Below are 26,386 nucleotides of genomic sequence, written 5' to 3'. Positions count from 1 at the left end.
AACTCTTGGAAATCAATGCCAAAAAGAGTGAAATTGCCCAAACATTTACGTCGTTTTTTTGGCCTGATATAAAATCAATGACGCCACATTTTATGATTGTGTATCCAAATACTGTACTGAGGGTGCATTTGTCACTTTTTATGATCTTTAGGTGAGGGGTTAAGCTTATCAGCAGGTAAAATTCCACTGAAAAGTGGCACTTTCCTTTATAAATGATTATTTTCTCTGATTTTCAACTGAATGGGTGCAGGTAATATGGGACACATAGGAAATTGTGTGCATTGTCAATGCGAAAAGCAAAACTATTTAGAAAATTGAATTTTCTTGTTGAAATTTGCATTTAACATTCAAAATCATGTAACAAAAATGTTTTTAGAACAAAAGAGTGATTTTCTGAACATTTTGATTTTCACCATAGAGATAACACAGTGTCCCATATTACCTGCACATGCAGGTAATATGGGACACTTGACGATGACGTCATTTTGACGTCATAGCGTCCAAACAAACATAAAAACAAGATAACATTGCCTGTTTTATTAATCTTAAAGGACAGGTTGTTCATCATAACAATCTCTTTTGGGCATATCTTCTATAGTTTTTATGCACATAAGCTAAACGTCCTTAATGGTCCCATATTACCTGCAGGTACCCTACTACTGTTTCCACGAATCCACTATAGGTAATGCTTTGTTTTACTAGTGGATTAAAATTAAAAAAATATATATCAGTGTCTCTCTTTACTGGCCTTTACTATGAATAATATAGTGCTTTCAAACCAGGTTTCACAAGTAGTTGCACAGACGTATGAGGGGCGCGCATAGCCTATACAGCTTTCTTGATCGGGGGGGGGGGGGGGTAAATTTTGGGGGCACAGATGAAAAACAATTGCAGTTGCTTAATATTAGGCCTACATATACCGATTTTGTTTTTTAGAGAGACTGTACATATATGTCTTCGAGCCGCAAAAAAGGCTTCACTGGACAAGATAATTGTTTTAATATAATGTATAATTCTGTAGCAAGCAAATAACTGCTATTTAAAAGAATGGTGAGTAGTCAAAATGTACTATTTTGGTTTCTAGTAGGGGCCTAAGTCTGAAATAGTACAACGATGAGTATAAGTCATTTTATCAAATTTAGTGTGACAAGTGCCGCCAAGGTTTTATGTTAATCACCAAAATGTAGGTTAAGATACACACATGGCTCGATCTAACCGAGTACACAGATATTTCTACACGGTTGAGTGCATAGCATCATAAGAGCTGTCGATCGATCTAGTGGAAAATAGACATATTGGTTTTTGCCAAGGAGTTTCTTTATTATCGAAGAAAGCCAACACTTCACCCTAAAAACAATTTTTTTACATCAGGTCAACAGATGAACACATATAGCAAGGCGAATGTGGTAACTTCTATTGAAAACTACCTATCCAAGCACATTTTTTTGACCAAAATGTAGGGTTTAAAAATCAAAAAGTGTTACAATATATTTTGTCAAATTTTATAGCATTTTAAAAGAGCACACTTACGGTACCGGTATAGGCCTATTCGCCATATACATACCCGGTAGTAGGCCTACTAGCTAGGGATAATAGGCCTATGAGCAATAAATGGCCAATTCTCTTCAAATAGCAAATCTTGTGCAAAAAGTGATTGATTTCGCCTGTTTTGTCACACGGTTGTAAATTCAATGAACTTGAATGACTTTCTAAAGAGCGTTACAAATTGATATATTTGTCTCCACTCAGTTCGACCCGTGCTAAATAACGCGTACCCGGTATCCCCTGGCCAAATCTTTTCCACACCGTGGTTCAAACAAGAGCTGTAGGCATTCTTGTATTGTTTGTAAAATGTTTTGTCAAATAAAATACATCTTTAAAATATTATGTGTTCATTTATCTTATTTTTGTCTCTTTCTGTTTGTTACAAGTAATCAGAAAATATCATAAAAAATATTCAATAAATATCGAATCATCGTATCGTGTCCCTGCTGGTTTGATTAATTATTAATATAGCGCCACCACTTTTCCCGATCGAACCTTTCATAAATCACTATATACTTGACATGATCAAGATGAAAGACGGCCGAATCTACTTAATATTCATATTGACATTTCGAGATGAATATTCATATTCACATTGCGGACCAATCAGAATACTTCGGTGTAACGCTTGATCTCTTAAATAGATGGGGTGAGCAACGAAGGCAGTTTTTATCTGACCAAAATGTCACACCGTCGCCAGGGCAGATTGGTCGCTAGGGCAGAATGACGTCGGAGCCTGGGCAGATAAAAATCTGTAAAAACTTTTAAGAAATTGTGGGCGGGGCGAAGGGTCGGCGGCGAAACACAAAGAGATTTGGCAGGCACACACATCGACGGATTTCAATTTCAGCGGAGTTTGTCAACAAAGATGAACCAAATGGCCGGGCCAAATGGATATATTTTATTGCTGCAGAATCGGGCACACGGCAGAAACAAGGTATTTAAAACATTATACTTTTTTTTTGAATCGAATGTTGATAAAAGCGAAATTAGAAACTGATTTTGCGGGTAAATTTTGAGGACATCGGATAGTTGTTACAATTTTTTTTTTTTTTTTTTTTTAACCAGTCAAAAACTTCCGGGTCATGCCATGGTAAATTAATACGGATGTGCATTCCTGTCGCCTGATGTATGATCGAAATCATGATTGATCATTCCTTTGAGCATGTTGAGTACACAAACCTTTCCACTAGCCTTGTTGTCTGCAGTTGCCTGTGTCGTGAGCTGAAGCCGTGGCTGAATTCTGAGAGAAATGTGACTGTCTGATCGGCCTGACTGAGTCCCGCCCGGTCCCGGGCCAATGTTTAATTTTGTAAGCTAGCTTACATGTAATATGTAGATGCACTGGCATGTGCTTATGTTCATGTCGTGATGTTACATGTTAACATGGACGTTATTCATGTATTCATTTAATATGTTCATGAGCTTACACGTATTCCTGACATTGTCCTTGACCTTGCTGAGGTTAATTAATTAGGTTTCTGCCGGAAATTAGAACGAAATGGTCTGAGCAATCGGCAACAGCAATAGCCTTTTCCGCGGGATCCGCCATCCAGTGGGTCCTGCCGTACTGCATGCCATGCGATAGACATTACGTCCTCGATTACGCGGTAGTTGCACGCGTTGCGCACCTCTTCAGTCAAGCGTCAACGCGGTGATCTTAGCAACAAGGTACCACAGAGGAGTAAGATAAAACAGAGCGCGTACCACCAGTCAAAGTCTCCGCCTCAACAATTAATGAGGGCTGATTGTTCCATGAAATGCGACAGGCGTGACTGCTACGCAATTACCGCGTATTTTCATGGTCTATTGCGTAATCGCGAAAAGCACGCAGCTCTATCGGCGATATCGCAAAGGCACGCACAGCGCTGGCGTGATTGTTAGACACAGCACGATCGAACAATCGGCCCTCATGAATATGCTAGAACTGGTAGCATACAATACACTGGGACTTTGACTGGTGGTACGCGCTGTTTTATCTTACTCCTCTGTGCAAGGTACTCATACCCACAAGATGGCGGCGTTGATGTCACAATGTCAATGACTACCTCCAGGGGCGTAGCCAGCTTTCTTGGTCAGGGGGGGCAAAATAAAATTTAGGGGGCACATTTTGGGTTGCATCATACAATACATAGAGACTGTATGTCTTAGAGCTTCCCGAAAAGGGCCTTATTGGGATGATGTGCGCGCGTAGCGTGAAAAAAATGGTATTTTACACTATTTTCGCCCATTATCCGGCTAAAAAAGGGCTTGATTGTTACAATGTGCGCGCGCAGGGCGGAAAATTTTTGTATTTTACACTATTTTGGCCCTGAATTTTGTTCTAGAAAAGGGGCTCCTTGCCCTTTTTTCTTTTCCTTTGCCCTCCTGATTTTCTCTTTCATTTTTTGTCAGAGGGGCACTTTTTCTTTAATTTTTTTGTCAGGGGTGCACTCTGCCCCCCCCCCCGCTGGCTACGCTACTGACTACCTCTATTGATGACTACCTCTCTTTCGCGGTTGTGCCGCAAGCGTGCTGACAAATCGCCCCTGTGCGCGGCGTGCGTGTACATTGCGTTTAACTTTACGCAGCGATTCGATACTGCGGCAAGCATAGACCTATGAGTGCCCATACTTAACCATGGCAGTAGGTGAAGCCACGTATCCAAGCTGATTTTGGTCGGGTGGTCGGACGCGGAGAAATAAGCGTTCATGTCTGGAGAGAAAGAGCGGCGCTTGTTTTGCGTGATGTTGCGTCATATTGCTCGCGTCAAATGCAACATGTTCTGTAGACTCGAACGTAATCTGCTTGCTTGCGTCCTTGTCAAAGTCACTGGTCTAGGTACTTGTTTGTCTGGGGCGGCGAGCAAAATAAGCACCTAGGTCACTACCGAACTTGGTGAACCAAATTATAGGCCTAACACTTACACTACCGAATGCAAAATTTTATTGATATGATATTGATATGATATTCGGACTAGCGCAGTGTTTCTCAGATTCGGACTAGCGCAGTGTTTTTCAGCGCTGTAGTTTTCAGTTTCGGACTAGCGCCATGGTTTTCAGTTTCGGACTAGCGCCATGTTTTGTTTCTTGAGGGGGTAATGCAAAATTTTTTGTTTTTTGTTGAACCAGGAGGGGGGATTTTAAAGTTTTAAATGGAGAAATGCGGGAAAACAGGTACAGGCCATTAGTCCGACACGCCGCTAGTCCGACACTCCGCTAGTCCGGCACGCCACTAGTCCGACACGCCGCTAGTCCGAATCTGAAATGCACTGCACCAGTCCGACATGCCGCTAGTCCGAATCTAAAATACACTTTGCCAGTCCTGCACGCCGCTAGTCCGATAATGAAAACCACTGCGCTAGTCCAAAATTGAAAACTACTGCGCTAGTCCGAATCTGGAAAACACTCTTTCAGTCCGAGACTGCGCCGAATCGAATCTAAAAATCACTGCGCTAGTACGAAACTGAAAACGATTTTGAAAAGCACTGTGCTAGTCCGAATTTGAATTGGGGAAACACTGCGCTAGTCTGATATTCGGACTAGCGCAGTGTTTCTCAGATTCGGACTAGCGCCGTGTTTTTCAGCGCTGTAGTTTTCAGTTTCGGACTAGCGCCATGGTTCTCAGTTTCGGACTAGCGCCATGGTTTTCAGTTTCGGACTAGCGCAGTGTCGGACTGAAGAAGTGTTTTCCAAATTCGGACTAGCGCAGTGTATAATTTCGGATTCGGTCTAGCGGTGTGTTGGAATGAAAACTGTGTTTTCAGATTCGCACTAGCGGCGTGTCGGACTGTTGCAGTGGTTTTCATTTTCAGACTAGCGCATGCTTTTTTTCGGACTAGCGCCTGCTTTTCATTTTCGGACTGACGCACCTCTAAGTATAGGGAATTTGTGTTGTCGGACTAGCGGTGTGTCGGACTGAGCGGTGCACCCTGGGAAAACAAGGGGGTATCCGAAACTTTTGAGCAAATTTTCCTGTCAATATTTTTTCCAAAACACCCATTCTCCCCTGCTGTTATAACAATAGGTCCCTTAGTCATATTTTATATTAAATGCTTTTATGTTTGTGTGTGTTTGGTTTGCAGTTGACCTAGCTTATCAATGTGGAAATGGATTAATTATCTCTATGAAGAGTCTGTGAAGATACAATTGATCTGTTGCTGTAAATTGGTAAGTAGACTACAGTCAACATCAAAACTAAATACAGAAAACAAATTGTTGAAAATTGGGATAAATTGAATCCCACCCAGACCAAACAACTTCTCTGTTTGTTTTCTCTCTTTATTTCTTCCTTCTTTCCCTTCCCGTTGCAAAAAAAAACCCTGAGGCGGTTAGGGTTAAGCAGTTTCATAGTCAAGTCAAGTATTATGGAAAATGTTCAGAGGATACGAATTGTACAATGTTCAATTCTTTCATTCAGTAAAAGAGTGGAACAACTTGCTTACATCCACCATTAATAAATGCTGCCATTTATACAGCGCCTTTCACATGTATCAAAGCGCTTTAAATTTATTCCGCTGTTGTTAGAATGTGTCAGCTGCCATACAATGCCTAAAGCATGCTCATACCTTTGGACGGCGCTAAATGGACAATATTCCTAACAGCTCCCCATTTCACCCCTTGGTAGAGAAAGGCAAGTGAAGTAAAGCGCCTTGTTCAATACAATGGCACAACACGATGGCACTGCTGGGGCTCAAACTTGCAAAACTCTGATTATTGAGGTAGAACCTGTACTGCTGCGCCACCTTGCCCCCGTTACTCATCAGACAACTTCAGCTTTCAAATCTGTTCTAGCTGAATGTTCTGACACAGTACCCTGACTCCAAAAATAGACCTACCAATCATACCTCCAGTTTAAACTTCTACAGGTAGATATAGAATACAAGATCCAAGAAATTCATTGGTTGAAATTCATGTTGGTAGATTTCATCTATGCATTGCATGTATTGCTCATACATCAAATGGTTTTATAATTCAAGCTTTTTAAATAATCATGTTCTTCTTCTTATTTTTTGTTTTGTTTCACAGGGGCATGATGATTTGAAAAAGGGCCTCAGGACATCAATCTACAATGTATCTCATGAATGATAGCTGCCATAAACAAATATGCTTTTGTATAGAGCATACATTTTCTTGTTGGTCATTCAATCTACACATTTGGCAAACAATGTTAAAGTATAATGTAAAGTACCAGTATTCAGCAAAAATCAAGAGGTGAAATGAATTATCTTTGGTAATATATTAAAGTGACATTTTATCAGACTATATTTAAGAACTGGAGTGCTAAATTTGTGACTTCACATGAATGACACTGTATTGTGTTTTTTTAAACTGTTGTGGAAGAGGTACATGTAGCCCAGTCAAAGGTAAATAAGGGCTTAACCTGAATAACCCACCACTAATTGCAACATAATTCATATAACCACCTAGTACAGACAGGCTGTGAGCTCGACTCCTATACTTCAGTGGCAAGCACTGCTTTCCAAGCAGGCCCTCATACAATGATCTAAGATGCTTGCTATTAGAGGGGTATCACGGTTTGCGAATAGCACTCGCTCGCTATTTGAGGGGCATTGCGGTTTTTGCAAATTAGGCGAGTTCTATTTATCATCCATTCTTTTCAGAAAAACATATTAAAGAATATATCAATAAATTTCACCAGAAGTCACTTAGTGGAACAATGCTTAATTTTTGCATGAATCCAAAATGGCCACTTATGCATATGTGAGATTTCAAAGTTATTCTACTCTGGATAATATCCATACTCCTCTCATATAAGGATGCAGAATAAGTATAGTTTGACCTGTCTCCAACATACAGTTCTTGAGTTATAGGCAAAAGGTGATAGGTCAAATTTTGGGATCCACAGGCAGCTACAGTTGAAAAATATTCTAATTTTAATGAAACTGGTTTCAAATTATTCCTTCAGCCCAGTGGCGGAGCCTGGGGGGAAATTCCCCCATTCAGAACTCTTGCCCCCTTGTTCCCCCATTAAAAACCCAAAATTAGGGAATTGTCTACTTTTAGGGGCAAATTTCAGCAAATTTGATGATTTTACCCCTACTGCATGTAGGGGTAAAACAACCACCTGAGATATGACAAACTTTTCTTTGTTTAAAATGTTTTTGCAAGCATAGCAATCCGAGTTTGTTTTTCTCACAATCATAGAATTTTTACATCTTTATTCCCTGTGGTACCCCAATTTTGACATTTGACCTTTTCCCTATTACTCGAAAGCTGTATACTCAATCCCTATGACGAGGGGAATAAATTGGTATCATTGGCTTTAACAAGATTTGACCAACTTTAAAATGTCACCCCTGTATAAGTGGCCATTTTTGATTTATGCCAATTTGGCAATGTTCCACTTGGATTTTCTGTAATTTTTGATATTTTTGTGTGAGCTTTTAGGAGATGGGTGCATATGTAATAGATTCTGGTGCATTTAATGGTGGGTCATTTTGACTGGGCTGGTAGGTGATAATTCTGAAACATGCATGGAATGGAACTAAAAGTGACCAACTGACTGCTATTTTAGAGTCTGAGTTAGAGCTTAGGTTACAGGTAAGGGTGACATTTAGGGTAAGGTTTATGGATTAAAACTAAGTTGCTGTATTTATTGACTAATAACCCTTCAGTTGATAGCACTTTACACTGCATGATCAGCAGTGTGTCTGCTATCTTCAGTAGATCAGCACTCTCCGTCATCCTAGGCTATTTAAGGCACTTAATTTAATGCCCATGTGACCCTGTCTACAAGCTGTAATGTCAGCACCCATCTGGCATTACAGCTTGTAGACAGGGTCACATGGGCATTAAATTAAGTGCCTGCATTTAAATAGCCTAAGATGACTGTAATATCTAATATCTTCAGTAGATAGTATGACTGCATGATCAACAGTGTGTCTGCTATCTTCCGTAGATAACACCATACACTGTAATCGGTGGTATATCTGTTATCTTCAGTTGATAGCACTTCATACTGCATGATCAGCAGTGTGTCTGCTATCTTCAGTAGATAGCACCATACGGTACACTGTTATCTTCAGTTGATAGCACTTTACACTGCACGATCAGCAGTGTGTCTGTTATCTTCAGTAGATAGCACTATATGTAGTATACGGTATGTAATCAGTGGTATATCTGTTATCTTCAGTTGATAGTAGTTTACACTGCATGATCAGCAGTGTGCCTGTTATCTTCAGTAGATAACACCATACACTGTAATCAGTGGTATATCGTTATCTTCAGTTGATAGCACTTTACACGCATGCTGATCAGTGTGTCTGTTATCTTCAGTAGATAGCACTATACACTGTGTAATAATAGGTCAGTCTAAATATGAAATTACCCACTACTAAATGCAACAGAATCCATTTCACATCGTCCATCTCCCAAAAGCTTGCAAAAACATCAAATGTCACAGGATATCCAAGTAGTTGTGCTTCTGTGAGATTTTGGTCCTCAATTATGCTCCAGGAACAGCTGCTCCAGGAACAGCTGCTCCAGGAACAGCTGCTCCAAGCATGAATAATCTGGAGTAATATTCTAAGTCCAACATGCTCCAGGAGCATGTTGTAGATGCAGAATGCTCAAGGAGCATGTCCAACATATATATGCTCCTGGAGCAGTGTGCATTCAAAACATGCTCTTGGAGCATGTTGGACTTAGAATATTACTCCATTGGGCCAAAATCTCACAGGAGCGTGGAACAGTGCCTAATTTGCATGAATCAAAAAAGGCTGTTTATGCAGGGATAAAATTTCTGAGTTGGTCAAATTTCGTTAGAAACCATGTCAATGTATTCTTCTCGTCATAAGGATAATTTTAGGTTGACCTATCTCAGATGTACAGTTATGAGTGGAAAAGGTCAAATGTTAAAATTTGGATTCCACAGGGGAACACACATTTAAAATTCTCTGATTTTAATAAAAATGGTCTCAGATTGCTCTGCTTGCAAAAACAGTTAGAAAAAAAAAAGAAGTTTACCATATCTCGGGTGCTTTGTTACCTTAGTAACATGGGCAAAAAAGATCAAAATCAATTGAGCCCTGCATGTTGATATTGACCTATTTTGACCATTGACCTATTGATACCTATAGAACAAAACATCCAAAACAATGTATTGGATGAAAAAAGGAGCATTTTTCAATTGTGGACACCAGTGGACCTCAAAATTTGACCTTTTTTCCTATAACTCGGGACTCAACTGTATGTCGGAGACAGATCAAACTATACTTTTTCTGAAACCTTTTGATGAGAACAATACATTGATATCGGGTTTAACAAGATTTAACTAACTTCTAAATTCCAATTGTGTATCCAGAAGTCAAAATGTTGTGTATGTAATAAATAAAATAACTCCCAAAATTTACTTATGCTTGTTTGTATTTGGTAGTTTTTTTGATAACTATGTATAGCCATGTAGGCCTATACCTATGTATAAGGCTGTATCAAAATGATTATTACCCAAGTTTCAAGTACAAGTATGTACAAGACTGCAACACAAAACTAGATGTACCGCGGTTCTCGGCTGTTGCGGTTTTCGACGCAAAGCGTCGACCGTGATGCCTCCACCAAAGGGAGTGATGTGGCATGTACTCACAAGTTGATACAAAGCTGGCTGACCCCAGATGACCTTCCAAATATTTGGCTCTAAATGTTGAAAGTACCCACCAAGTTTCATGTACGTATGACAGTTTTTACTAATTTGACCTCAGATGACCCCTGGGTGACCCCAAAATGACCTCCCAAAAAGTTGGCTCTAAATGTTGACTGTACTCACTAAGTTTCATGCCCATATGATAGTTTTAACTAATTTGACCTCAAATGACCCCTGGTGACCCCAAAATGACCTCCCAAAAATTTGGCTCTAAATGTTGACTGTACCCACCAAGTTTCATGCCCATTTGATAGTTTTTACTAATTTGACCTCAGTTGACCCCTGGTGACCTCAAAATGACCTTCCACAAATTTGGCTCTAAATGTTGACAGTACCCACCAAGTTTCATGCCCATCCAACAGTTTTTACTAATTTGACCTCAGATGACCCCTGGATGACACCGAAATGACCTTCCAAAAATTTGGCTCTATATATTGACTGTACCCACCAAATTTCATGCCCGTCGACAGTTTTACTAATTTGACCTCAGATGACCCCTGGGTGACCCTGGATGACCCCAAAATGACCTTCCAAAAATTAGGCTCTAAATGTTGACTGTACCCACCAAGTTTCATTCCCATACGACAGTTTTTACTAATTTGACCTCAGATGCTCGAATAATTATGTTCATCCATGTATAGGACTGCGAGAAAACTCACAAATTAAAAAAAGCATCTATCCCAAGGTATTTCAAAACTGGCAAAGCACAAACACAACATGAGCTTTAATAGATTGTGTGAAAATTCCCACATATGTCAAAGTTTATGTCACAGACCAGAAGTTTGTGGAATTTGGTAAATACGATAATAAATATCTGTTGTGCAACAAACTTAGATAAATAATTTTCTGGCCATGGGTAGCAGAATGGTCGACTGTAGATCCGTTGGATAACGCTTTTTCAATAGGAAATGAACTTTGCTGCTTGGATGATGTCACGATGAGGTCAGCATTTATTCCATATTGAAAAGCGTGTTCCAACAGATCTGCAGTCGACCAGCCTCAGCCTTGTAGTAATGGCTGGCAAAAGGAAATGGGGAAATGATGCTTTATTGATACCCTTATGTACATGTATGATGAGGCAAAATAAATTCACACCACAAACCAGGTTATTGTTCAGGAAATTAATTCTTTATTTAATAAATATAAAGTTTGTCGTACAAAAAATTATTGATCAGGATAGACTTCTTTAGAAAATATACAGTTTGTTGTACAAAAAATTAATCAGGATAGACTTTCCCAATAAATCAATCAATTTTAATCAAACAGCAATACTGTTTCAAAAAGGTGCCCGTTTTACCACTAAAAATTTTGATTAATCAATATCTGATCATGGAAGTAAGTACAGCTGCTTGGAAGTAAGTACTTCCATGATCTGATCAAATGAACAAGATACACCTTAGCTATATATCATTCAATCTGATCCACTCAAACCTATTGTTGCAATTTTATTGACACAAACTTTTTGTAAATTTGGGACCCCCCCCCCTTATAAATCATAACCCCCTAGGTTAACAGACTCCATCACTAGTTCCTATTCTAGAAAAATGTAGCCCTTTGTGCTAAATGACACATACCTAAATCCTAATCCTTTACTTAGTTCTAATGAAAGTCAAATTTTAATATTTTGGTCAATTTTTTGGCAATAAGGGCCAAAATAATGCATGTTTATGGCATTTTTCATAGGCTGTGACAATCAAGCCCAAAGACTTGTACTAAGACTAATTGCATTCTTTTTTTTAGAAAACAGATTTTCTGTTCTTTACCATAACCAAATAATCAACATTAACTTAAAATATTTTAATTATGAGCTCACTCTTAGTCTGTATTTTAAAAGATTTTGGATACTTAGACTCCACCATGTTTCAATTGGCAAAGATCTTGTCTTTAATTCAAAAAAATTAGTGTTGTATTTTTCTGGAATCTGGAGTTATTGCAACAGAATCCAATCCATTTCACACGCATCCATCCCCTAAAAGCTAGCTCACATAAAAAAATTAAAAAGTCTATGAAATTCCCAAGTAGTGCCTACTTTGCATAAATCCAGTATGGTCACTTGTGCAGTGGTGAAATAAACTGAAATTTAAAGGTTTTTTGAGAGTTCTAGGTAAAAGGTGGAAAGTCATATTGCACACATACGTGATAGACACGCATACACCCACCCCTACACAGACATGTCTGAAGTTTGTAACAAGAGCACCACTGGTGCTGTAGCTCATTGTTATGGGTTATGGTCAGGAATACCATGCGTAGCTATGTATAGCCATGCATAGATATGTATCAGGGTTGTCACTACACTGGTCGGTGCCGGTCGGTAGTAACCAGCACTCAGGCAGACCAACCGGCACTCAAGGGAATATGAGGACTTGCCAATCGGCACTAAAGTAGAGAAATTGTACTTTTTACCCTAAAAAACAGCTGGAAAGTGACGCATGAGAGTATTTTGGACAAATATCATGGAAATTTAGCCGGCACTAAATTCAGTCTACGTGACAACCCTGATATGTATAGCCATGCATAGCTATGTATAGCCATGCATAGCTATGTATAGCCATGGATAGCTTCAGATCCTTAATTTGAGGGCTTAGGGCTGATAGCAATGCCTCAGTTCCTGGGGGCGGGGTAGTTCAATTGGTTATTACTATGGAGGGTCAGTCACATCAGCGAACTGGACCAGGTGCACCAGGTCTACTTCATCAGCATCAGAAGCTTCCACGTCATTGATGGCCGACATAATCATAAGGTCCTGCATTTTAAGTCATCCTGGCTGATGTTGAAAAGTATGCAGCAAACAACAATGTATCACATGCACTCTCTAATACCACAAGCAGGGAAATTTTCTCTTGAGCTGATCAATCAGAACTCAGGTGGATATCCATGGTGGATCTATGACTCTGAAAAACAGTGAGAGAGAGAAAGAGAGAGGGGGAATTATAACCTATTTACAAAAGGTGTTGAAATTGTCAGTATAACATTGGCACACACCATAAACAAGTTGACCAAGTACTGCATTTTTGATTCACATCAAGCTTCTCAAAATATGTCACTGAAGTACCATTGAGGCCTATTGACCTGCACCTATTGTAACACATGGAAAGTGAAACATCCTAGATTTATTCATTAAATTGTTTAATCCTATTTTGAATTGTATGAAAACAAACATTTTGATACACCTTTTGTCAAAATCAGAGCACTCTGATATTTTTGACCCCTTGGACCATAAATGTGACCTTTGACTTTCTCAGCTATAACCTAAGAAAGGTACATCCTGTCAAACTAATAACTACTAGTATACATCATCAGATCGAGCACGAAAGAGCTTGGAAGTTGGAAGTAGTACTACTGTCGCCGTAAAAAGCGGTCGAATATTTTTTAATTTGCTTGCAATGCAAGGATAAGAATAAACAAAAAGTCATTAAATAAAAACATATATCATAGGCGATTAGGCGTAGATCCCCATTTACGGATTACCCAAATTAAAAAAAAAAAAAAAGTTATTTATTTTTTTTTCGGGTTTGTAGTGGCCCTGGACCTAGAGCTAAATGCTAGGATAATTCATTGTTGACTTATTCATTCATTGAATTAGTATCAATTTTGAAATTATTAATAGAGTATGACATATGAGTACAAATTTATTCAAATGACATAGGCCTACATTTTTTTTTAATAAGTCAGCCATGAAAATTGAATGATCCTAGCATTTAATTAGCTCTAGGTCCAGGGACACTACAAAGCCGAAAAAATAAATAACTTAAAAAAATATGTTTGATACGGGTACCAGGTTACCCGCCGAAATTCACCTCGGGTACCCGAATACGTCATTACCCGATAGGTCACAGCCTTAAATTTCATTGTATTTGGTTTATTTTAAGGAGATAAGATTCATTCATTCATTCCGTTTACTGTTCAAATGAGTGATGACACATCATACAGTGCTACAGACAAACTTGAGCAGAAAATATGCCACTGTCATGCTTGTCTTTACAAACCCCCCCCCCCAAAAAAACCCCATAAATATATAAATTACCTGTTGCATGTATTCTTTCTCTGCTTCTGTTTTGAACAGAAGTCATCATCCATGATTTAAAGTATAGCAAGAAGTCCCTGCAGATGTTCATTCTCAACAGCTCAACTGAGATACAATGTACTGTCATCATGCTGGTTCTGGTTGACCATGATTATGCCTGTCGTTGATGATACTGTTACCTGTATTCATGAAATTTACAGGAAATTGAATATTAAATACATGATGGAAGTACACTCTGCACTGAATCCCTTTCAACAAAGAAAACAAGCTAAGGCACTGTTCACAAACACTTGTAAGGGGGCCTGATGCAAAAAAAAAAGGGGGGGCCTGAAAATTTTTACCCTCCTAAGCGGGGCCCTGAAAAAAATTACCACAAATTTTCCTGGAAAATTTTTAGTTTATATGCTTTTCTATGGGGTTGACCCATAATTTTCATGTCAAAATTAAGGGGGGGGGGCCTGAAATGTTTGAGGTCTGTAAAGGGGGGGGGGGGCAAAAAATTTTCATGATGAAATTTTTTTGCATCAGGCCCCCCTTACAAGTGTTTGTGAACGGTCCCTAAAGATCGTCCAATTCACAAGATTTTTATCCCACAAAAAATACTGTGCAAATGTTGCTATTCGAGCCCGTAGTGCATGAACTTACTTATTATTTTACACCCTGTATCACCACTTTAGTTATTCATTGCATAGCTAGCTAACTATACAATTTATTAAAGCTCATAGTGTAACCTGCAACAAAATTAGATTTCTTTTGAGTTGTTTCATTCATACAAGTACTAAATAGCAAATGCAATAAATTATCAAGTAAAACCAGGTTTTTTTCATGATATCACACTATATTTTTTCTTACACACCCTGAATACCAACTTCCATTTTGCACAGTTGCATTGCTTGGAACATAAGCTTTCCAAATATGTATACTTTTGCTGTAATTGGGTCTATAGTTTTAAAGATTTCAATAACTTTTTCTAATGAAATGAAACAAAAATAGAAGTAGGAGTATCAAAATTTACTTTAGTGAGGCCAAAGTAAATTGTTTGGTTGCCCTTTTTTATGATTTTTTTGAAAATTCAGCATTTTTTGATCATTTTTGGTGCAAATTTCTCGAAGTTGGTCAAAATTTAAAAAATAAAAAAGCGGCTCCTAGATATTTTTATCTAGTTTTTAAAATTATTTTAAAAAAATTGTTGCCCAAGAATTTTTTTGTTACGTTGAACGAAAAAGGAGTGGACCAAAAACCGTTATTTTTGGGATTTTGGGCCAAAAATGGCATTTTGGCCCAAATTTGACCTTACGGATAAACTTATCAAGTCTTGGCCATTCTAAATATGTATACTTTTATATACTTCAGACCAACAATTTAGCAGTTATGAGACCAACCTTAAGGGACAAAATTGTGTGTTTTTGGACTGAATTTAAATGTAAATACTTTGTGTTTTTTTATCAAATATTGCATTTAAAGGCTTAATTGTACAATTTCCTTCAAATTTAAAATTTGTCATTATATACTCAAAATGCTGAAATAATCTATATAATAATACGCTATTCTCTGTCTCTCTGTCTGTAGATCTGTCTGTCTGTGACTGCTAATGTGAGGCCACCGTAGCTCATACGGGGCTCGAACTTGGTGGGTGGGTGCAGCTTGGTATGAGGAAGAACGAGTTTATATTTTTAAGGTCAAAGGTCAAGGACGGGGTCAAGTTCAATTGAAGTCTAATTTCAAATTGCCCATACGGAGCTCAAACTTGGTGGGTGGGTGGACCTTGGACTAACAAACAAAAGTTTCCATAGTGACCTTTTTGTCAGACCTACGGTTAAGAGGTCATAGGTCAAGAAACGTAACAAATTCAAATTGCCCCTGTGGAGCTCAAACTTGGTGGGTGGGTGGACCTTTGACCAACAAACAAAAGTTTCCACAGTGACCTTTTCATCATACCTACGGTTAAGAGGTCATAGGTCAAGAAAGGTAAAAATTTCAAATTGCCCCTATGGAGCTCAAACATCGTGGGTGGGTGGACCTTGGACTAACAAACAAAAGTTTCCACAGTGACCTTTTCATCATACCTACGGTTAAGAGGTCATAGGTCAAGAAAGGTAAAAATTTCAAATTGCCCCTATGGAGCTCAAACATCGTGGGTGGGTGGACCTTGGACTAACAAACAAAAGTTTCCACAGTGACCTTTTCATCATACCTATGGTTAAGAGGTCATAGGTCAAGAAAGGTAACAATTTCAAATTGCTCCTATGGAGCTCAAACTTGGTGGGTGGGTGGACCTGGGACTAACAAGCAAAAAGTTTCCACGGTGACCTTTTAAGTCATACCTCACGGTTAAGAGGTCATAGGTCAAGAAAGGTAACAATTTCAAAGTGCTCCCATTGAGCTCCAACTGGGTGGGTGGGTGGACCTTGGACTAACAAACAAAAGTTTTCACGGTGACGTCTTCGTCAGACCTACGGTTAAGAGGTCATAGGGCAAGAAATGTGATAAGTAGGTATTGCCGCTATGGATCTCAAACTTGGTAGGTGGGTGGACCTTGGACTAACAAACAAAAGTTTCCACGGTGACCTTTTCGTCAGACCCTACGGTTAAGAGGTCATAGGTCAAGAAAGGTCAAAATTTCAAATTGCCCTCTGGAACTCAAACTTGGTGGGTGGGTGGACCTTGGACTAACAAACAAAAGTTTCCACGGTGATCTTTTCTTCAGACCTACGGTTAAGAGGTCAAAGGTCAAAAAGGTAAAAATTCCAAATTGCCTATGGAGCTCATACTTGGTGGGTAGGTGGAAATTGGACTAACAAACAAAAGTTCCATTGTGACCTTTTTTGTTACCTACGGTGGAGAGGTCATAGGTCAAAACACAAAGATTTCAAATTGCTTATGGAGCTCAAACTTGGTCGGTGGGTGTAACTTTGGCCAAGGAAGCCCAGGTTTGAGATCTGCAAAAGCCAATAACTATGACAGCCGAGAACTGCGAAATACGGGTAACCGCCTAGTACTAGTAATAATTATCGGGAAATGGTTTCTGTCCATTTTGAGCTGAAATAACGAGGTAAAGTGAAAGAAACACTGCTTGTTATTTTGGCTGTTTAACACGCAGTTCTATGGGAGGACATAAAGTCATATAATTTCTTGAATTATGACTTTATGTCAAACTTTGCTCTGTTTTACCTACAAACACAACAAATTTGGCTGATTCCATTTAGGTGCAAGTTGTGACATGTGTAAACATTACAAATATGCCAAAAAATCAGGTTTGAAAAAAATTAACCAAATTCATAAAATATAAGATCGTACATTATGACTTTAATAGATAAAATGAGTGAATAACAATTATAAAATGTCCTTAGTAGGGGAGAGCGGGGAGTGTTCGCCCTATTTTTTTCTGACCAGCCTAGCGATGTCAATTTTAAGGTTAGGGATGACTTGATTAGCTCATGTGAAAGCCCTATGTCTTAGCTATATACGACCACAATCCCAGAACTATAGGCCTTACAATAACAACAGGATAGAGCAAACAAAAAAGTTTTGCAAAGTGGCGAACTTGCCCCATATTGGGGCAGGTTTGCCCATATGGTGGGGTAAGTTCACCCTAATCACAAAAAAGGGTTTAAACATTGCATAACAATAACATATTCAATGCAAACATTTAGCAAGAGTAAACAGGGCATTCATTCTCTTCTGGGGTGTCACTAAATTTGTTTGCAGGGGTCGGTTCAGGGTAAAATGTAGGGGTCCAAAGTGAGCTTAAATGTATCATGTGTACAACTTCGGGGAGATTATGGATTAGGACATAAACGGTGGTATGAGTAATACTGATACCACATAACTTTAAAAAACATGCTTTTCAGTAGTTTTACCTTGTTTAATGGTATAATTGTTGATATTTTGCATAATACGCTGATGGGGCAGGTCCGCCCTCCAGTTGGGGGTAAGTCCGCGCGGGGAAGATATAGGGCGAACATGCCCCATCCTCAAAAAAAAGGGCTTAACGTGCCCCTAGTGCACATTTTATATTTTCTTCAGGGTATGCAAAATACAAATCGAATAAGGAGTTTATAACTGCATTAAAGTTTTGACAAATCCCATATGTTCCCAATACAGATATCCAATAAAACCATCTGTATTTATGTATCAATGATAATACAACATTATGAATGCAAGAAAAAATTACGTTTTGGTTTAATTTTTTTGTTTTGGCTGCAGTTCGATGAACACGTCCCTATATGTCGCGTAGTTAATATGAGAAGTTTATAATGACCTATGTCACCTAATTTTGCCATCACCAAATTCCCCGATAGCCGTAGTGCTGAGAAACAAGGGGTGGGCGAACCTGCCCCTAGGGCGAACACTCCCCGCTCTCCCCTACCGGTACTGTCCAAATTTAAGGTTGCTTCTAAAAGAGTGATTGAACAAAATGTATATAGGGGCAAGGACTACACCTACTGTACTGAAAATTAAGCAAGTCAAAGCAAGTAGTTATTGATTTATTGATCAAATATTGGTTTTCCCTCATTTTTGACTGTAACTCCACAACTGTTGTCTGTGCTGAAATAAAATTTCCATTGCATTAGTTGTAGTCCTTGCCCCTATAATATACATATCTTACTTGTCCCCAATGTGCTATAATTTTTGAGAAAAATGCAAAAATAGGCACAAAATTGGGCAGAGGTGTAGTACCCCCTTAAAGCAATGTGTGATTTGCATCAAAATAGATTCCTATATCTAAATGTCAGTTTTCATTGAATAGCTACTGATCACATTGACCCCTTTTAATTTCGAGCCAAACAAATGAGGTAAAAAAGCGGAGAGAGCGCAAATGAGGTAAAACAGAGAAAGCGCCTATCGGGAGCTTCACACAGTTAATGGGATTCAAACAAGACGTATTAAAGACAAATAGCAGGCCTTGCCGTTTAGATTTTAAAGGCGAGTGGTTAATCACTCGCTAGCACGAAGCTAGGCGAGTGGTCGAATTTTCACAAATACCACTTGGGTATAATAATAAAATAGAGCTTCGGTCTTAATACGGTATTTATGTATTTATGTTGAAATGCACGCAAGCGGCTAAAATTGTGACTTTTTCCGCTTTGAGAGGGCAGACTCGATTTAATGCTGAAATGGCTGATTCAATGGCTGATTTTGAGAGATTTGCAGCGAGTGATATTTAGTGTCTATGGCGAGTGGAAAATCGCTCACTAGAAATCGAGTTTGGGCGGCGGTGGCGAAAGAGAGCGATCGCTCGCCTCAAGCGGCAAAACCTGAATAGCGATATACACACAGTTTATCGTCAAGTTAACGTGACAGCGCCTACAATAATGTATAATCTTGCCAATCGTATTATTTATATCATTATTGATGGAGCTACGCAGCTGATGGGATGTACAAACAAGACATTCTACCAAGGTATATGCATACAGTTTATACAATGATTCAATATACACACGCGAGGAGGCGTATTTATTCAGTACTCGATCGATGAGCTCAGAATAAAACCGGGCGACCGGTTTAAATAAATGATAAATTTTAATGTAATTAAAGCACTCAAGTTCAGGCTTTATAGTCGTTCACAGGGCATGTACACCAATGGCCATTACAATGGTGCAAAAAGTAGAAATTCAAAAAAAATTGGGATACCTACAGACTATTCTGTGCTGTGGCTGTACTGTACCCCGTACTAATATGGGGTAGGCCTACCATGCATGCATTCAGCATGGTATGCCACTGTGCCAGGCGGCTTGGGCCCATGCATGACAGGATCTGTAGAATTGTGAATGCCGTCGATTTCGCGGCGCATGGCCGGTGGCATTTCCATAATAATCATGTTATATATTTATCACTTATTTGTAAGTAAGCTTACAATTACATCGGAGTGTCATGTATTGTACTGAAATTTGTCTGTGACAGTGTCCCTGAATAATTTCATGATTTTATTCAGTTCGGTGAAATTTACTCAGTTGGTTATTTGTATTTTCATGTATCAGTCCCCCAGTGAATTCATTTGGAATATACAGTATTACTCACAAAATTAAGAAAATTAAACATCATCCGAATCTCCGGTTGTTCACGATCGCAATCTGCATCGCATTTCACATGTAAACAAAGTGAAACTCGCACCTGCTCCAGTCCCATTTCCGGCAAGAAATTGTAAAAATCGCGGGTGAAAGTGCGTTCGAATTTCGAGGTCACGCAAATCACACAAATTATTGAGAGGTCATCGGTGTGACATTGTCGTCAGAATTGAAAGGTGATAATGCGGGTCTCTGATTGGTCAATCGGCGAGTGTTGCACACCCTTCTCTATTTAATATGCGGAAATAAACACTACTTATGAATAATATATCATTTATCGATCATGAATATGCATGTTATCATGATCCGATTGAATCGTATCGTGTTTTGGGCGTTTACTACGTGTATATAGTGTCGCGAAAATCAGAAAAGTGGTGGCGTTTCGGAAGGATATTTTTCTCAGGGGAGAGGGCAAGTAAATGAATACCATTTTAAAACGATCATTTACGGTGGAATTAACAATATTTTGTTGTGTCTTTTAATTATAAATTTATTAAAACATCAGAAAGAGTAAAAAAATCAGACAGATTCACACATAATATTTGTTAAAAACGTATTTTATTTCACACATTGTACAAATATCACAAACAATACAAGAATGCCTACAGCTCTTGGTTCAAAGACCGAAGATTAGGGATAAAACATTCCTTTTGCTTTCAATACTATAGCAGTGTTTCTTGATCTTTTTCCCTTCGGAATTGTGTTTTGATAACAAATATGAGACAAATGCCTTTAAAATCAATATTTTAAGTTTTAAATATTTATTTTAGTATTTATGAGGCATTAACTTGATATCTGATTCCCAAAACACTGAAATACTATAGATTGCATTTTCAATCTTATTTTAGAACCACTGTCAATTAAGCAGGTCAAAGGTTGATCATGCCGAATGATAAGCTTACGTAAACTTGCATGACTTGTGTGCAGCGCAATGCAAATGTCCCTGATAATGTACATGATCTGAATCTGATGGTTTGCACTTCCCTGATCTAATACAACTGATATCAGTGCCATGTCGTAGATTATAAGTAAAAGGTTCAAAGTGTAAAGTGCAAGAATATTGCTTTTTCCGTTGTCACGAGCAATGACCAATTTTTTTTTTTTTTTTTTTTTTTTTTGTTTTTCCATTTTTATTCACCTGTACTTGGGCAGCAATGACCAATTTGCCGGTGTGGCCTAGCTTGTTGTCGCCGGTATCACTCAGATCACCCATGATTGGGTTGGTGCTGTGCAGGATGAGTGCGGACAAGGCTTTGGGTCGTGTTCGGCAGCTCAACAGAATTTTGAGGGTAGGACATGCTGCGTCCAGAACTATGGTGACACCCTGGAAAACATTATGTTCAGGTAAAAAATGATAAAATCAAAACATGCATTTTATTTATGCATGAAAACAAAATTTTAATTTAATATTTATTGGGTATAATATTGACATGGCCGGATATGTCAACAGGTGTGGCAAAAGCCATCCAATTTTATTTGAGGGCATTAATTTTTTTAAGAACCACAAAAGTGGTTATTGTTTTCCCCAATTAAATTTTAAAATTTATAAAATATAAATTTTTACTTTAACATGCCACAAAAACTAGTTTAAGCCTAGCTAGTTGTAGTAACTACAAATTTCGAACGTTTGACTTTGAGGACTTGTTCTCAAGTGTACTCCCGTAGGGTGCCTCCAGCAGCGTTCGAATTAAGAAAAAAAAAGTGGTTGTCCGTGATTTTTCAAACAAATTACGCTACAAAGTCAGACATTTCTTTCGATCTGCTCCTGAAATCATCACTCGTCATGTTTTTGTTTTCGCAAAATTAACGTATAGTAAATGCTAATGGCCATGCGTTTTGAGTTGGGCCGGTAATGCGTTACATGTTTTCGCGAGATGAAAATTGCATGTTTTTCGTTTAGATATGGATATCTTTCACATATTACACCCAACATATATAAAAGTATACATTTTCTGGCTGCAAATGAACCAAGGAATCCAAAAATGCACTTTAAAATGACATAGGGTGTAACACTACGGAGTTATGAAACTGAAAATTAGAAATATTTTAGGGAAAAAATGTACAATTTGACAAATTAAAAAAAAAAAGTTAGCTTCACCCCACATATTTAAAAGTTCCATATTTGAATTCCTCTCAGTCAGAGCTTTAAATACATAACATCATAGGGTTCAATAAAATTAAAGTGATTTTGCACCAGCCTATTTCAAGGCATATTTTCCCATTGACTTCAATGTGTAACCCGAACAGAAAATAAAATATGCAAAATTGCTTCTCAAAGCAAATTAAATTACCTGGAATATGATTGTATGGTGTTATATTATGCAGTTTAAAGTGAATTGTAAAAATGTGAAAAAAGAAATGGACCTCTTGCATCATATGACCCCTGGGGGTCACTTTTATTAAAGGGACCATTGAAAGAAAATATGATTTGGTATCAAAATAATGCCCATAAAATATTGAATCAATATCTAAAACAATTGAAGAACTAACTATTTTAGAAATAAAAATACAATGAAAACAACGTACTTGATTTACCCCTTCCGACGCTACATCGCGCGTCAATTATCAAAATTAGAAAATTGGCGCTTTCCTGATGACGCGTCATTGTGGTTACGCGTTTTGTGTTGCGTTGACATTTTGCGGGATAATTTGACAACAGCGATCGCGATCTAAATATCAGATGCAATAATCATGGTAATACAACCACTTATAATTATTTAAAGGTCAAGTAAAAACAAAATTCCAGTTGATTGTCCACATGTTATCAAAAAGAGGAAGTGAAGGGCCTTTTTATTTATCATTTATTAGTTATTTTTTACAATTCAATTTGATCATTTAGTTTTATGTATTATTTCCGGACATTATTACTAGTTGTGTAATTTGTAGAGGAGGATGATAGGATCGAGGCTCTTGTTATTTGATGGTTCTCTGAGAAGATGATTAAAACAAAGCCTCTAAATTGAAATGCTTATTGGACAGAAGCAAATCTAAACTATTGATAATATTATTAACTTTTGAAAAAATTAAAAAAAGAAGGTTTTCCCTTATAATAAAGAAAATACCATTGAACATTTCAGACTCCCTCAATTACAATGCCATGCGAAAGGAAGCGGGCGGGGACGATCAATTGTTTTTTTAAATCATCATCAAGCATGCAGCTTCCTATTTTACTTATTCATAAGTTCAACCCCGGTCAACATGACCAAGATATGATTCCGATTCATGACTTTATGTAGGCCCTACATGGCATATATATAAAACCATAAAACTAATTTTGAGTATGCCTATAGGCCTATGATAAAGTGAGCGATGTTGAGGGAATATCGCCAAGATTTGTCATAATACATAAATTGCCAATGATGTGCCGGCGCGAGCACCTCCCATGGGTATTATTATTATAGGCCTATGTATTTTTTCCGTAGGACCTACCTTAAAAAATATTCAAGAGATGATTATTTTTTCCAAAACCTGACAATTGGTATAAAAAAGCTTTTTCTTCCATAAGTTAACTTTCAAAAGTGCTTATTTTCATACCCCAAACAATGCAAAGTAGGCCTAGGCCCTTTTATTTTGCAAATTTATTCCCCTATAGGCCTACCATGTGTTATCGGGAGACTTGCCAATATTATTTGAGCCGTTGGCACTGGGGCAGTAGCTGAGCGACAGATGAAGAAGTTGGTTCAGAAGAACATGACATGCAAGCTGTTCTTAAAATAAATTACGAGGAGCGCCTACAAACATACATAGGTCTTCAAAAAGCCTATTATGCTACAAACATCAAATGGGAAATATTATAGGCCTACACTTATTTTAATCCATGGATGGTTAGGACGGGGTAGGCCTAGGCTATCTGCTGAAATTGATGTCAGTCATTTCTAAAAAGCGAAATATTCAGCCAGGCGCTGTATTTTACAAGATTTACCCAATCAACATAAACTATGTAACTGTAGGCCTACCTTTGATAAACGCTCGGACTCTTTGCACTTTCAAGTATCAGTGGGAGTTGAGATTGGATTAGGCCTATAAGCATTTCCATAACGTAAACTAAAGGCTGACAGTAAATATTGTTCATATGATTGTTTGGACTGGCCTTTATATGTTCCTCTCGTGTTTCTTTATCTTCAAATTTGTTTCTCATTTTTCATAGGCTTTTTCGGCTTTTATATAATAACGCCTTTTCCCAGATCTCGGAGGGTTCAAAGCGCTGTAATTTCGCTGCCATGGTAGGCCTACAATCAGATCGCATCATCTAGGCTGGATGCTGCCGAACCTGTCATAAATCTAGCCGCACTTCGATTGTAACATCCACCAATTATCTTTTCAGCTCCCCAAATTTCATTGGGTGAAGGAAGTTTTTTTTTTTTTATCAACTAATCACCGATTTTTGAGAAGCAGGAGGAAACTGGAGATCCCGAAGAAAACCTGCGGGATCGAGATAAACCAAGTTCACATGAGTCTTTGGGCGGGCCAGGGGCTTGAAGTTGAACCGGGACCTCAGTAGTGGTGCAAGGCGAGGAAACAACGCACCAACTCGCTCTCCAGAGCCTGACTTTTGTTTTGAACCTGGTCCCATAAGTGTGTCTCTACACGGAGCGATTTTTTTTAAAATAGATTTTTCAATTATTTTAGACTTTGGAATGATTGATGAATTTTTCATACATAGGCCTATAAATAAGTTTATTAGAGAACAAGGGCCACTTCCAAGTCTTTTTGTGGTAGGGCCTACTCTAGGGGGTTTATCCCGCAGAATCTCACATTTGAAAAAAAAAAGTGCGTCATCGTTTCCTCGAGCACTGTTGGAAAGACCGAAAACTGCAGACAATGCTGATTTTACACTGAAAAAAAAACACCCTCCCTCATTAATTCATGAATATCCTCTAAACGACAACCAAAATATTAATTTTATACGGCCTAACCTAGGCTGCACGCTCGGGAGGTAGGCTAATTAGGCCTAAAGAAATTAAGTCGCATGTCATGGGCTAACCCGAAATATCATTGCCTTCTCTTTCCTATCCTCACCATATATTTCAGAGGAAATATAAGTAAAGAGTTGATATATCAGAATGTCGCAGTCAAAACAAATGATACTCTCTTGCAAGCGCCGAGCAGCTAGCACTGACAGCTTTGACTTTGTCAATATGAAGGCCTAGGCCTAACTTACTTATGTTTCCCCGTTGTTGGCCAATTTTGTAGGCCTAGCTAGAATTTATATATAGGCCTATCATAGAAGTCATTGTAGCTTTGTAATTTATATTATAATATCCTTTTTAATAAAAAATTATACTTGTTAGGCCTAAAAGGCACATAAAAGTTCATTGCTGTAAACACGTTAATGCGTTGGTTTGGACCAAGTCTGGACTATGCAGTGTTGCCATGCAGCGGAAAGGATAACCACTTTGACGTCACAGGGGTTGCCACGTGTCTCTGCACATATGAATTGGGCGGAACGAGGCGACATTGGGCGCTTTGTCTTTATTTGCTGATTTGGGGGTAAAATAAAGGAAAATTGCGTTTATCATTTTAGAAATGGATTCTATATGTTATTAGCTTTATTTTGATGCCAAATATGTTTTTCTTTCAATGGTCCCTTTAAATTTGCTCCTCCTGATCCTCCTCCTCCTGATCCTCCTCCACCCCGCACATTATGCTAATTAGATGCAAATTATTCAAATGTTAATAACTTTTTACAACTTTTTAAGGTTTACTGTATTGGTCTCATCACAAGCTTTAATTTGACACCAAATTTAACTACATAGGCTGCATTTTAACTGAGAAAATTAAAAAGATGAACCCTAAAATGTCGCGCGCATGTAACATCTCCACCTATTTACTGGCCCAACTCAAAACGCATGGCCAAATGTGCTAATTATAGCGGATGCAAAAAACAAAAAAACATTTGAATGGTTTGATTTTGTTTTAAAAAATTGGTTTTATTCATTGTAAAATTAATATAATTATATTTTTAAGAAAATTTACTTGAAATGTAAATAAAAAATAATATTTTCAGCTTGTGATAATAATACAACATCAACCGCACACGCACGCCAGGACAGTACATCATTAAAATTACAGAGTTCCATGACTTCCACATATCGCTATTTACAAAAGA

At 38.2% G+C, this 26,386-nt stretch overlaps 1 protein-coding gene and 2 long non-coding RNA genes across 3 annotated transcripts in view; 2 read left to right on the top strand and 1 right to left on the bottom strand.

The window, feature by feature from the left end:
* The first annotated feature begins 1,955 nt into the window (after positions 1 to 1,955).
* On the top strand, positions 1,956 to 8,301 carry LOC140154920 (uncharacterized). Its single transcript, XR_011859324.1, has 3 exons — positions 1,956 to 2,482; positions 5,609 to 5,693; positions 6,552 to 8,301. It is a non-coding gene; the product is annotated as an uncharacterized lncRNA (long non-coding RNA).
* A 3,998-nt stretch (positions 8,302 to 12,299) lies between these two features.
* On the bottom strand, positions 12,300 to 20,424 carry LOC140154919 (uncharacterized). The gene is made up of 3 exons (XR_011859323.1): positions 20,231 to 20,424; positions 14,210 to 14,388; positions 12,300 to 13,076 (listed from the first exon to the last, which is right to left on the bottom strand). It is a non-coding gene; the product is annotated as an uncharacterized lncRNA (long non-coding RNA).
* A 992-nt stretch (positions 20,425 to 21,416) lies between these two features.
* LOC140154918 (von Willebrand factor A domain-containing protein 8-like) overlaps positions 21,417 to 26,386 on the top strand; it is a 54,754-nt gene continuing 49,784 nt past the window's right edge. Inside the window, 1 exon segment of the mRNA XM_072177581.1 lies at positions 21,417 to 21,621. Coding sequence (XP_072033682.1) covers positions 21,432 to 21,621 — 190 coding nt within the window. The 5' untranslated portion in view covers positions 21,417 to 21,431.

Source organism: Amphiura filiformis, chromosome 6 (assembly GCF_039555335.1).
Source record: "Amphiura filiformis chromosome 6, Afil_fr2py, whole genome shotgun sequence".
NCBI classification, from domain to species: Eukaryota; Metazoa; Echinodermata; class Ophiuroidea; order Amphilepidida; family Amphiuridae; genus Amphiura; species Amphiura filiformis.
The sequence above is the reverse complement of the archived record's forward strand: the minus strand, read 5'-3'. Positions and strand labels throughout refer to the sequence as shown.